Source organism: Ascidia mentula, chromosome 3 (assembly GCF_947561715.1).
Source record: "Ascidia mentula chromosome 3, kaAscMent1.1, whole genome shotgun sequence".
NCBI lineage: Eukaryota > Metazoa > Chordata > Ascidiacea > Phlebobranchia > Ascidiidae > Ascidia > Ascidia mentula.
In genome coordinates, this window is record NC_138568.1 from 22,037,677 (window position 1) to 22,051,856 (window position 14,180).

Consider the following 14,180-nt stretch of genomic DNA (forward strand, 5'->3'; position numbering starts at 1 on the left):
CGTGGTTTAAAAATCAATCTGTCACAAAAAGTGTATCAGAAACCAAAGCAGTTAGCAACCTGAGACTGGTATGTTCTCCTGCACAATTTGTTATTAACACTTGTAACTTAAGGTGCGCCTAAATAATGTGTTAAGTATATGATGTGTGAAAAAACCTCAACGAGAACCTCATTATTGTGGCTTATGTTCGGAAAGCATGATCTTTGGCACAAGTAAAACCACAATGGTTTCATTACCAATAAAATCAACCACTTAATTGAAATAGTTCTTAACCTTTCTCCATTTTTCAGATCTCTCTCGTATTCGAAGAAAACAGAAAAGAAGAAGTTGTAGTTGTGAAGCATTGGAGCGGAACGTCACGTGACATGTGAATAGATTTCCAAAAGTTTTCCACCAATGACGTTTGCCTTGAAATCAAGGGTTTGATATGCTGTTATTTTTAGACATGTTGCGACCTTACCCACACCATAAAGTCTTGACACCAAAATACATTTCTGCGTATACGCTTGGTCGGTCTGTCGGATGAATTCATTTATTTTATTTTACCAGCCATATAAGAATAAAGTATTGCTGAATACTGATATTCTGGCAAATTTTATTTTTTTGTCGTTTCTCGACGTTTCGGCTGTTATGCAGCAGCCTTCATCAGGAGGTATGAAATGTAAATCAAGCAATGTGGACAATGTTGTGGCGTAACAATTAATAATAAGTATGGTTAACAAAATGTTTATGTTGGTAAGTAGTAAATTAAAAGTTGGATATTAATGCCCACGCCAACCTGCTTAAATAGATCCTGGTCCCAAACCCAGGCCGCCAAACAATGTTTGTAATTTTACAACGTAACCAGCCCACAAGGTGGTGCCAGAGAGCTAATTTTCCTAATATCTATAATTAACTTATTTCTGATTTGTTTGATTTGCTGATGAAAGCAAATATAATTCGTAACTTTTATATTTTGTGAAGGTTTTGTCTACATAAACTTTTTTTTTTGAAATCCATATTAATCTCACCCTTTTTTTAAATATCTCAAGTCAGGCACATTTACTCGATGAAAACCCATAAATTATTCGACTTCCTCTGAAACATTGGGTTTTCTACGTCAATAACCTCGATGCGTTGTTGCAATAGTTGCTGAACTTCATCTTTTCACAATGTTTTTAATAAAAGTTTATGCATACGCAGTCATGCGATAAGTTATTTCCGAAAAGATTGCGACGACCGTTGATGACTACAAGAAGACAAAAGTGTTTGCTTGTGAAACTAAACTTGTTGTTCCGTTGCAATCACATGTGTGCACATTCATTCGCATAGTTATGTTTTACTCAAACCACAAATGATTTGGTTTGTGATATCGCGTGGAAAGTTGCTAAAACCAAACTGTGGTGTTTTCACTCCCGATTGCTTGAGGAAAAAAGAAATTACAACAAGAGCAGAAAATACATGTAAAAATGAGAAAAAAATTCTACCAATAAATGATTTATGTCACAAATTCTGAAACGGCCATTTTATTTCCAGTACATTTCCACAAAAATTTTGCATTAGGCACTCAATAATGATAATAATATTCTTGAAATATTTGCTTATTTTGGGTCGGTGTAAGGTGGAAAAAAATACTTAATTTTGACAACATCATTCAACGGGTTACGATCAACAGGTACACTTGGAATATTAACTTGTTGTTCTGAAACTTTGCAAATCCAAGCAATATATCATTTAGGTATCGTTAAACTTTCCGTATGAAGATCCCGTATATTGACAACTTTAGCCGTCAAAAACGCAATGTTTATTAAATTATGCCAATTTAATGGTTTGCTTTGTTTTCAGCCATAGGACGAATTTTTATTTTCTGTTATTCCAACCAGGGTGTTGTGGTTTTCAACAAGGGAAATTACCTTTACGCAAGGGTATCAAGTTCTGTTACGTCACGTAGCGGTGAACCTTGTGTTAAATGTTGGAAAGGCTACTGACTTTTTTCCAGTTTTATTTAGTACGTTAGTGACAATTCTTTAACTGCAAAAATTTTCAAATCGAACCACAATTAAAACATTGGACCGGAAGGGCGGTGACGTCATCTCAGCATAAAACCAATCGAGCCAGGTGTTCTTATTCATTGTAGCCAAGTGATTGTTGCGTATTTCAACCTAAAAAGTTATTTGACATTTTTACTTCGATTCAACCTGAGGTCTTTCGTTGTTGTTAAACCATGAACAAAATCTTCACCTCCTGCATCCTTCTCCTCCTCATCAGTACCAACGTCGTCATGGCATTCCCAGGTGAGGATGATTTTGTTGAAAATCCCTTCATAAGCTCAATTGTGCGGAATTTTTTCACACATTATTACGTAGATGGAAGATGGTTTAAACCTGAATATTAAAGATGGGTATCGGATAATTATTTTTGGAACTTGTATAGACAAGTGTGTCCTATGACAGGCGAATATTAGTTGTTAGTTTTAATTACTTGATTTCTTCTGCGTATTTGTAAACAATAACCAAAACACATGAGGCCTTGTCGTATAGTGAGCGAGATATCGTTAAAAATCTATACGCCTCTACGTGAATCCCTGAAAATTACATCAAAAATCTACGTTGAGTGAAGAAGTGGAAGTTACGTTTTGTTACGTGGAATCAGTTGCAAAATCAAGTGCTTATTTTCCAGGAATGTCATGTGATTTCATCAAGCCCCCAGAGATATTACGTGGATATTACTGCACAGATGGGAGTTCACCGGATTGTCGTTCTGAAGCAATTTGCGAACCCAAGCTTTCATTCTCTCAACGACAACCTCACTACTGTTGTTTGTGTCTGGAGAGTAGGAGCTTTTGCTTAGGTAAAACTAAAATTTGTGAATAATCTGGAACAAATGTTCGCTTATACATCGCCTTCTGTTACAAAAATACCTGAACTGACTTAAACACGTTTCAAAGAGTTGCACAAAAGGTTTTATTTCCTTTTATAAGTGTTAATTTTGTTAACCGTTAAAACAGTTCCATTGCGAATGCCAGCAAGCACTTAATTCAAATTCTTCTGGCCAAAGCAATAATAGTACATATATATTATTCGGTATATACCATATCGTTATACTTAAAACTCTCCGTACGAATCAACGGTACATTAACGTCCACAACAATCCTAAAAGAAGTTTTTCTTGAAATGAGTTGAAATAGCATAGTTGCAATTGGTAATTTTTTATTATTTTGCTTGTTCATAAAGTGTATCAAAATTGATCTGTTCATGTTTAATCATCTTTTTATGCAGATGCAATTCCCCGTGATCACGACATTCCGGAACAATAATGCTTTGAACGTGAATTTAATGCTTTTCGCGTTGCTTAGCAACGGTGCTTGCCAATAAACAACAGTGACATGGTTTGTTTGAATTTGCTTCAGTCAGAGGCCAGCATTAACTAAACGCAATCTTTCGCATTCATTATCAGATTGAATTTATAGTTGTTCAGTCGGACTTTGGAATGAATCCAATGTCCGAAGGTAATTCAACCTCTACTGCATATGTGATGATTCACTTTAAATTCCGCTGCATCCGTTTGAGACTTTAAACTTCCGTTCCGATTCGCTAGGTTTGTTCATTGTACCGACCTCAGAATTTCTGCACGTCGATCGAATATTGCACTGATTTGGTCACAGGATGTTAAGTTTAAATACCAAGCTTTTGTCACAAACGTCACAAATTAATAAGATTCCCTGCCGCGTCACGAGTGATGACATCATGGATCGACCTACAGTCCTTATCCAATCGAGGGAAAAGGTTACACCGTATCGAAAACATCAAATATTTACTGTACAATATTCTGTTTGCAGTCAGTTATACAAACAACCAATATTACTTCAATACATCATAAAAACATTGTTGCAATAAGCGCAAATCAACCGCCTTATAAAATGTTTCCGTGCGGTTGTGGATCGTTTTAAACTTGGGCGGTTTGAAAAGCCGTGCTTTGGGTTATCGGTTGCCTGGACAACTTTGAGCTGACTTTGTGAACCACATTCTTGCGCAATTTATCCAAAGCGGTGGAGTATATGAGAGGGTTGATGGCGCTGTTAATGGGAAGCAGAATAACTGCCGACACGACGTAAGCCACAGAGGGCAAAGTGAAACCGCTGAAATGGAGGAAAGTCATCAGGGAAAGTGGAATCCAGCTACAGAAGTCGGTGAGGATGAGGAATATGATTTTGTTCTGCATATCTGCAACACAACAGGAAGATACATAGATGTGACAAAATGGGAGGCGGTTATTTCGGCTAAAATTTAAGTCATATTCACGTCATACAAATACATCCAATGGTTTACATTTGCAAGGTTCCGCAGATAAAAGTCGACAATGCAGTGCTTGAACGCAGTTTGTGACGACTAACATAGAAAATTTAATCACGCAACACGCGAATAAATTCGTGAAAAAATTTCATGTTATGTTAAACGTGGATATACGTAGAGCATGGAGGCGAGGCTGTTAAAATACCGGAAGATGCATTTTTTCTTTGGTATTTAAAAAATGCAGCGCGTACATTCGTGGTGTAATGATTTGTAGAAGAGGTGACTTGGTTTGCGGAGTTACTTTTCAGAACTAGTCAGTGAGGGTCTGTGTATTATTGGATGAATGTCGACGAAGAAAGTTTTAATCAAACCTTTATTTTTCTTTGAAACTCGTGCATTCTGACCATGGTTGACAATCCGCCCACTTTTGGTCGTCTTTCTGTAGATGAGAAAGTACGAGAAGGCAACGTACAAGAAAGCGGCAAAGTTAAAAGATATAATAGACATCGTATAACTCCACGCCTCATCCGACGAAGTGACGAACAATCTGCTTATACACACACTGTTGCTGCTGTAATATCTGAAACAAAAAGAAGGTGATTTTTCTTTTACAGTTTATATTTCAGGACGTTCCAAATGCAAGTTGCCGAAATATAAAGAAATTCAACTGATGGATAGAAGATAAATAAAATAAACATAATATTTTGCTTCGGTAAAGAATTCACGTGATTTCATACAATCGGGTTTTACGTGGATAAAACGGTTAGGCAGAGTCCATAACAACAGCTTTGCATGGGAGGATTCTGCTGGCTCGCGAGCCTACGCTACCGATAAAAGAACAACGAATTCACCAAAGCGGATGTGTGTGAACCCAACCTCGGACTGATCGTACCCGAGATATCCTTTCGGTTTATCCAGTATATGGTATCCACCTCGGATGAGCACACGGTAAAGATCCGACCATGACGTCGCAAGGTTTGTTTGTTTCCAGGCGGAAGTGACGTCGGTGTGGTTTACGTCGGGATAAAACTCCACCACTCGCTTCACAAAAGTTTTCATGTCTGTGTAGAAACAAAAGTAAGCGTTTGTAAATTCTAACGAATACAAATTTGAAAGCACACAACAATGTGTTACGGAACAATGGAATAAACTTGATGCTTATGTAGAGAACTATACCTCTAACTTACAACATGCAGCTTAACAATGAAAAGAATAATTTTATTCATTGCCATAAAGTTTCGCCACTTTTACGTAAACGCTTTGCCATTAAATTCAATGATAATTTGGGTCAAATCCACTTGCAAAACTACAACTTTGGTCAGAATATTTTACCGGAAAAATCGACCGTGACGTCACGAAAGAACATATTTTTTTCGACCCAAGCTTTGGTTTGGAATTTTTCTTCAAACTCGACTGTGAGTGGCAGCAACGCGATGAAGAACGACACGAACCAAGTCATGAAGACTGACAACATCACAATGCGCGTGCTGGGGTTTGAAGATGCTTGGAAAGGCTAAAAAGTGATCAGTTTGTATGAAGATGTTGCTGTTGTTCCTTGATTGTTATTGACGTTAGTTGTTCAGTTTATTCTATGTGATATCTTACAGTGTTACTTCGTGTTTTCTTTTTCGGTTTGTTGCATATTACAAACATTTGCAAAAGTAAAACTATAATATGGTATCCAAAAACCCAACTGAAAACAGTTATTGAATGAAAGCCTTTAGCAACATTAAACACAAATGCCTGTCGTTATCCTGTCGTCACACGAAGTTCTCAGTCTACGTTCACAACTAAAACGTTCCACACATATGTTTCACCTTAAAGACGGCGTAGAGACGAAACGTAGTCAGCAGAACCATGGTTAGCACTGAGGTTTCGCTCGACAGCGCCACCATCACCCCGAGGGCAACACATGTCCCACTGGACCGCCACGAGAGGTCGCTGCTGCAGTATTCTCCCGAGTAATCAACCCCCATAGATCCAAGTATGATAAGGTAAACTCCCATGAGAAAATCTGAGGCACTGAGGTTTAACACTAGAATGTGATTGGCGCGCGACGATGCGTGACTACCACGTGACTGCGTTGCCGGTTTTATTTCTTTTAACATCACCATCTGCAAAAAATTTATGTTTGTTTAATTTTTTCGAATTATACACAATAATTTGTAGGATGTATGCTCAAATGTATTAAAAAGAACTTATTCATTAAAGTAAGCACTTCGCACTAGAAGAAATCCATTCAATGTTACCAGATTTCAGATAAGATGGGTGGTTGTAAAACAGTGGTGTAGTGCAAATATTTAAGCATTTGCTTGGGGACACAGACAATATTCTATGTCGTGTTCTGTGACATGTTTTCTACAAACATAAGGCCAACACTTAGTTTTCTGAGTAAGCAGACTAAAGTCGAAACCACAGTCAGACTTTACCAGATAAAACCTTAATACTTTCCATGTTGCCTAAAGTTGCTGCGAGTCCCATGATCCACACAGCTCCACGTAACAAAGGGTTCGCGATTAATTCGTATCTCGATGAAAACGACATTTCACTTGATGACGTCACCGAGGGACATTCGTCACTCCAGTCACTGCAATCTCCGACGCCGTTGAATTTCTACACAGTAGTTTGAATCTTGTTATTAAGAACAATCCACCACCATGAAGATTTATGTTTAAAAAAAGAGCTGCAAATGTTCCGGTTTTCGCTTCGAAAAATGGCAACTAGAGAACGTCCCTCGGAAAAAGAAGAAAGAATGCTCATTGTTAAAAATATCACCTCATACCAGTTTTTTCGGCACAAACAGAGGTTTTCCACTTTCGCAATAAAACCTTCCGTCGTCTGAGCATCCCAGTTCATCCTCCGACGAATCACAGTTTATCTGACCGTCGCAAATTTGATGCTTGCCGATTGAAAGCTGACAGAAAAGAAAACAGAAAATTATTAATAATTTGTGATGGAAATCAATTTCAAAGTTTTTAGTCAGGTTATTTAATAACTTGACTGTGAAGCTTCCACGTGTGTCCACGCAGAAGAAGTGTTATTGGAATAAGGTTAAAGGTTGAAAGCGTTTTTGAAAAAAAGCGTAATTGAAAAAAGTCGGAGGAAAAAGTGGCTGATCCAGCTAGGCTGCAATGCCTGGCTGCCAAGCCTGTGAACCTAATGATCGCGATACGATAGCTGTGATTGCCAAGAAGGACCTGCGCAGTGGGGCGATTCAGTCAATCATGCCAATGCATGAAATATTACTGCGTAATTAAAAACAAATTACTATTTTGAAACAAACATTAATTAAAACAATAACACTTTTGTGTTACACCGTACTGGCTTGCTCAAGTTCCTGCTTCCATGCATCATAAAGTGCACTTCAACGCTTGTATGCAATTTAGCAACCTTCGGATTTAACTAATTACTCACCGCAGCGCCACCAAGCGACTGGCAATGCATACGACCTGGGCACAATTCTCCATTTTCGTCACTTCCGTCCACGCAGTCGACGAAACCATCGCACACTTTCAGTTGATCGATGCTGACATAACCTTCCACTGTGTTGCAAGCGAACTTCGACGTGCAGATCGTCGGGTCTTCATCGTGGTAAACGTAAACGTCGTTGAAGTAAGCGTGGTTGCATTCAATGAGTCCGTTGCATAGCTTAGGTCTAACGTTATCTGGGAAAAAGAAGGTTTGATAAGAAACGTGTCGAAAGTTGAATCCCTCAGAAATTACAACATGTCTGTCATCAGAACCACGAGCAAAGAACCTTGTTTTTGTCATTAACTGTAATTCTGTGTAGTTTTCAATTAAGTCGGTCAAACGTTTTAAACACTATACTGTGTTCATCAACAACAAAGGAGTCGTTTGCTATTTTTTTTATTTAAGTTTTTTTTCGAAGTTGCGTTTTGGAAGTTTCGAACTAAATATCGGTCAGGGTTATTAGTAAATGTTTCACAAAAATGACGGAAATGCTGCCGCCAATTCCCAGATTGGACAAAATGCCCCAATCGTGTTCAAGTTCATTTGAGGGTTATGAAAATCACTTTAGCGCCCAAAGTGAAGAGCGCAGGTAAGTCCCTGAGAAAATACTGCTTGGTAGTTTCCATGCAAATATTGTGGCATGATTGCCAGTATAAATTCATTCGAGCAAATAGAGAAACATGATTATAAAATGTTATAAATTCACATTGTTGCTGTCCCATTTGTACTACAGTGCAGCTAATGTAACATGGTCACTTACAGTCGCTGCATTCAAACAGTGGAACCCGATGTTCATCCCTGCATCCAGTTTTAATTTCGGGTTTGGACGAATTTCTTGTAAATTTCTCACAAACTTCCGTACACTCGTCCTCGGCCGGTGAATTGTAATCTCTCCGACTTCCAGGTGAAGTTACGCATTCGCTTCTTCCATCGCAGAAAATGGCTGTTTTCTGTTCGCAAGTTTCGGATGCTAAATGACTGCATCTAGTCAACAAATTCAATTTTACTGCACGAAAATTTGAAAACACCCTCTCATTTACGCGTATAGTTTCAAATATTACTATAATGACTTTGTGTCAACGCTTCTATTTTTTTAAGAACTGATGATGAGAAAGCTCCATCGAACAAAAAATAGTTAAAAATTTATGTTTTTTGCGTAACTGAGATTCAGATATTTGTGCAAACAAATTTCCACAACAGTCATTTCAAAACATAAATTTTAAACCACTTTCTTGTACCTACCTTGTAACTTGTACCCAGTTTTAACAATGATGTTTTAAATTTCAATTTACCGGCATAGTTTTCCTGGCACCGTCTGGTTTCCACAAGGTGCTGTTCCACTGCATAGCTCCGACCTGAAGCACAACATGCATTTGTATCATGTAGTTTATAAATCTTTTTATGGCTTACAGTTCGTCCGATCCATCGTCGCAATCCACATTTCCGTCGCAGACTTGACGAGTGTCAACACATATTCCACTTCCACAATCAAACTTACCTCCGTTGCACCTGGATACGCTTTGTTGGGAGATGACGCTGAATGGAAGCGTTAGGGTCAACTAAGGTTAAATATATAAAAAAAAAAATTTCGGCCATTTTGGTTTCAAGTTGCAGTCAACAGGAGGTCGTCATCGGTTGGGTTGGATTGAGTATTGTTGCCCACCACGCCAACATACAAATGAGGACTTTGGTTATTGCTTGGATGTTGGTGGTGTTGTACACAGACCATGTTAAAAAACTACATTGGACTGGAGCTTGTTCCAAACGGGTAGAAACCGATGTTACATTTCGCGTTGCAACCAATGCAAGCTAAATTTTTCATCACAAGCCAAACCAGAGTGGTTACAAATGTCGAAGTCTTGCAACACAACATTATTTACACCAGGGGTTCTAAGACCTTTTAGGGCCACGACACACGGTTTAAGAAACCCCGGTCTACCCCATTACCCAGTTTGATTATTATTAACTGCCCATAGTAATCATTCAAAATGCTTTGGATTCTTTGAGATATGAGAGATCTTACTGTGGTTGTAACTTCGCACAGAGATCAGGAAGTTGACCTTCACACAAGCATTCGTCACTCATGTCGTAACAATCTATGACGTCATCGCACACGCTGGTTTTAGGAATGATGAGGTCACCATATAGGCAGTGGAAGCACAGGGAGTGATTGAACTGGGCCCACATCGATGATCGAATGTCGCTGGGGAAAAAATCGAGATGTGTTGTTTTGTTACAATTTGGAGAAATACAATTTGGTATTATTTGTGTGCGGCCACTTTTTTGGTGCCACGAAAACATAAGTTTTTAAATTCTTTCCACTTTTACGCGCCTAAAAGGAAGTTAAATAGCGTTCACTTTAAATTGAAACAAAATTATTTTAGATATTTAATTTAAAGTATTGATGGCAGCCCCCATAAGAAACAACAACATTTGAAGCAAATTACTTCGGATTGTCGGTGAGAAGTCCTTCGTTGTCAAGGAAACAAAGGTCACTCCCGTCATCACAGTCTTTTACTCCGTCCCACAGAAACATCTGAGGCAAGTTGCAATCACTGCCCTTCCGCGTGCATTTGAACCCGTGCCCTTTCTGCCATCGGAGGTGGGACGAGCAATCGTTGCAGGTATCGTCATCACAGATGGTGGATCGATGGAGGCAGGTGGAGTCGGGACAACGGAAGTGCGTCGGGCATTCCATGTCGCACGGGACGCCAGAGTTACACGGGTGGACGAGGGAATCGCACAACTGACGTTTGGTTTTGTTGCAGTTCATGTTGAGGTCATCCGGGTTCAAATGGTTGTGACACGTGTTTGAATCGTCGAAACATTCGCAAGTTCTCACGAGGCTGAAAGTGAAATAAGAAAATTATGTTTGTAAAATCAATAAATAGGGCTCACAATTTGAAAATTGTAATTGGTGAGCATATAATTCATACAACAGGAAGGGCCTTCAGTTTGCACTCAATGAAAAAAGTTGACAAACAAACAGCATTTTGAGAAAGGGTTAACCAATAGTGTCGCTGTAAAATCTGCTATTTAAAGATCATATGTGCATTAAAATGGAATGAGAAAATTACAATTTGGATTGCATGGCAACCATGCAACCTCTATATACACATTCACCCATAAATTCAAAACAATAAGAGACACTTAAATTCACGCTCACCTTGGGTTTGAGGCATATGACGTAGCATGACGACACAAATCTGGGGTTTCCCCGCCACAAGAACATTCATCACTTAAGTCAGGGCAATCGATGACGTCATCACACACGCTTTTGCTGGAGATTATCGTTTCGTTGTCGTGGCAACGGAAGCAAGCGGAATTATTGAATTCAGCGAATATCGATTGTCTGACGTCGCTTTAAACAAAGTGATGTTTTACTTGTATGACTTAATTCACAACAGAAACTTGTTGATTGTTGGTAAGTATTCCGTCTAACCAAATCATATAAATACAGAATACCCTCATGGTACATTAGCACCCTTGCCTGAGCGTTAAAATGATTTTGCTGCATTAATTTAATAAACTTTAACCATTTCGAATTATATCTTGCGGCAATGTAAAAGTAATGGTAACCGGTAACTCCATTCACATTTAGATAAGGTTTGGTGAGAAAAATGTGATTTCTATGTACCTGGGATTTCCCATTAAAACCGTGTCGTTTTCCTGGCTTACGTAACACAAGTCTATTGCGTCATCACAGTCCGCAATCCCGTCGAATAACAAGATTTGTGGCAGAACACAAGATCCCCCGTTCCTCGCGCACTTGAAACCGTGTCCGTTGTTCCATCTCTGTGATGACGAACAATCGTTGCACACGTCACCGTCACACACGGTTGACCTTGGTAGACACGTCATATCCGGACACCGGAAGTGGTATGAGCAGAGCATGTCGCAGGGAAAGTCTTGGTTGCATGAATTCGACAGGTGGCAAGCTGGAGGTGAAGTTTGAGCGCACGTGGTTTTGTTGAGAGTTAAGATATTGTGACAAATTCCGTTCGAATCAAAGCAGTCGCATTTCTTTATTATTCTGCGAAGTAAAAACGTGTAGATGAGCAAAGTGGAGCCAATAATATGATTTCTGTGAGCTGCAGGCAAAGAAGACTCGCACCAAGCTGCACTCATGAGATCTCGATGACCGAAACAGTGACCATCTGTATGCAGCTCACATAAAAAACAAGTTTAGTTGTGGATGAATTTTTACCGAGACATGCATAAATTTGCCGTTGATAAATATAGCATTACAAGTGAAATATTAATTTGTTGTAGACGACATCATTAATTTAATATTTTTGACCACATCTCAGCCAAATTTTTTTCTAATATGTTCCTGTATTCATATGTGATGTGACTGTCGCCATATTTAAAGAAACTGTTTTCAATTTTACGCTTGCTTCGACGCAAACCCTGTGACCCATAGTTGAAACTTAGGCCGCTTATAAATCCACTTACGTCGGGTGTTCTTCATATTTGCTGACATAACCACATATTCCTTGTGCTTCCTTCTCACATTGGCACTCGTCCTTCAGGTTGGGGCAGTCAACCTTCCCATCACACACGTTTGAACTCGATACGATCGTGTGTTGTTCGTCTCGACACGCGAAACATATGGTGGAGTTAAATGAGGACCCGGTTCGGTTTCTGACGTCTCTGTAAAAAAATTGTTTTTGCAAAACATTATTAGTCAGTAAACTTTAAATTTGCAGTTATATCGTTCCAAGCCAAGTGGGCCCAAAGCGTTTTACATCACGAAAAAGCGAAATGCAAAAAATGCAAAGTACATTACAGAATCAAGCCCAAGTTAAACCATAAACACCATAATCACTAATACGTAACTTTTACACCCACTTATATATTTCATTACAAACACATTAAACTTACCTTGGGTCACCATTCAGATTACTCCCACTTTGAACATAGCATAAATCCGTACCATCGTCACAGTCAGAAATTCCATCAAACAGAACGTTTTGTGGCAGATTGCATAACCTTCCATTTCTCAAACACTTAAACCCGTGTCCATTGTCAAACCTTCTCGAAGACGGACAATCGTTGCAGAATTCATCATCACACAATGAAGCTCTTTGGCGACAACTTCCGTCCGGACAGCGATAAAAATCTGGACACCAACCGTCGCACAGTGTTTTACCGATACACTGGGTGTGGCCTCGACAAAACTCAACACGATGAATCGCACATGTTTCAATCCAACCCAGGGAACGGGGCAGCGAGCATCTGAAATGCAACGCAGGTTTTTAATTGTTCTGAAAATTATTCTAATATAAAGCACTGACACATTTTTGTGTGTACTTGAATTAATACAATAACCAGTATATGTAGTTATTTACGGCGTTAACGCCTTGCAAACGCAATATATTGACTTTCTGAATTTCTATCAAACCATGCCAGCAATTGGCAAAGTCTTATCGTAAGTGGAGAATACAGGACTGCACAAAAATAAATTAACTAAAACAAATTTTGCATTGCTGTTGGATGGCTTAACTCAACCTACAAGCTTAACTCAACTTACAGTATAGTTAAACGTACATTAAATATTCTGAAGTAAGGTTGGTTTCGTCCGACACAATTTCTGGTTTTCTTTCGTCGCTTTTGTCTGGACAATCGGCGAAGTTGGAACAAAACCGATTTTGTAAAATTATTGTTCCGTCGTCGCAGATAAAATTCGGTTTCCACTCTGTGGGGGTAAATAATGTAATCAACTCTATTAAGCAAGTTTGCATGAGTCGTACAACCATCTGGTCAAGCGCATAAAATATGCAGCATTTTTTTTGAAAAACACGTTTTTCGAATATTTGATGACGCATGCAGTTTATAATCTGAAACGTCTCCATTTTTTATCATAGGAATATGCCTGACAGCCTCAGTAACTCAGTGTGTGTACTTCGTAAAAGAAAATTAAACGGATTAATTATGAATCCCAAATCATGTTTGATCATAACCTTCAGAAAGAGTGAATCTGTGGTTTGGATATTTTTGTTCAGAATTGATCACCAGACGATTTCCAAACCATTCAGTTACATGTATAGATAAATAAGTTTAACCAATCACAAATCACATACCTGTAGACCTGGAGTTTTGAAAGCTGAGTAAAAGGAGCAGGATTAACAAAATGAGGGAGCCCATGTCAGTTTAAAGCAAAATATTCACTGACTATCGTAACATACGATGACGTATTAGTGGTAAAGTTATTTGGAAACCAAACACAAACCTCCTGCCTCAGCTCATTAACGTCTTTAATAAATGCAAACTATTCGTTTCTGCTAATTATATTAATTGACAACACGTGGTACTAAACATCACTATACGCCCCTCTTATACGTGTGGAAATGAATGGAATGAATTTAAGCACATCATCAGAAATTTGACAGGTTGTGACAACCGCTCACCCTGAGGACGGGAAGTCTGCGTTAGTTG

General features: G+C 38.8%; 1 protein-coding gene across 1 annotated transcript; it reads right to left on the minus strand.

Annotated features, from left to right (window-relative positions):
• Window positions 1-3,909: 3,909 nt before the first annotated feature.
• LOC145894123 (uncharacterized) lies at window positions 3,910-13,693 on the minus strand. Its single transcript, XM_082982592.1, has 18 exons — window positions 13,293-13,693; window positions 12,627-12,980; window positions 12,198-12,395; window positions 11,380-11,775; window positions 10,909-11,103; window positions 10,190-10,588; window positions 9,766-9,945; window positions 9,153-9,278; window positions 9,035-9,097; window positions 8,503-8,726; window positions 7,686-7,936; window positions 7,054-7,185; window positions 6,723-6,884; window positions 6,089-6,385; window positions 5,604-5,784; window positions 5,164-5,332; window positions 4,643-4,851; window positions 3,910-4,202 (listed from the first exon to the last, which is right to left on the minus strand). The coding sequence occupies exons 1-18, from the start codon at window positions 13,595-13,597 to the stop codon at window positions 3,925-3,927; spliced, it is 4,119 nt and encodes a 1,372-aa protein (XP_082838718.1). The 5' UTR covers window positions 13,598-13,693; the 3' UTR covers window positions 3,910-3,924.
• Between the last annotated feature and the right edge of the window lie 487 nt (window positions 13,694-14,180).

Coding starts and splice junctions, on each gene's coding strand:
- LOC145894123 (XM_082982592.1), bottom strand. CDS start 13,597: ATGGAGACGTTTCAGATTATAAACTGCATGCGTCATCAAATATTCGAA. Junction 12,396..12,626: donor AATCTGAATGGTGACCCAAG/GTAAGTTTAATG, acceptor ATTTTTTTACAG/AGACGTCAGAAACCGAACCG. Junction 11,776..12,197: donor AAATATGAAGAACACCCGAC/GTAAGTGGATTT, acceptor TTTACTTCGCAG/AATAATAAAGAAATGCGACT.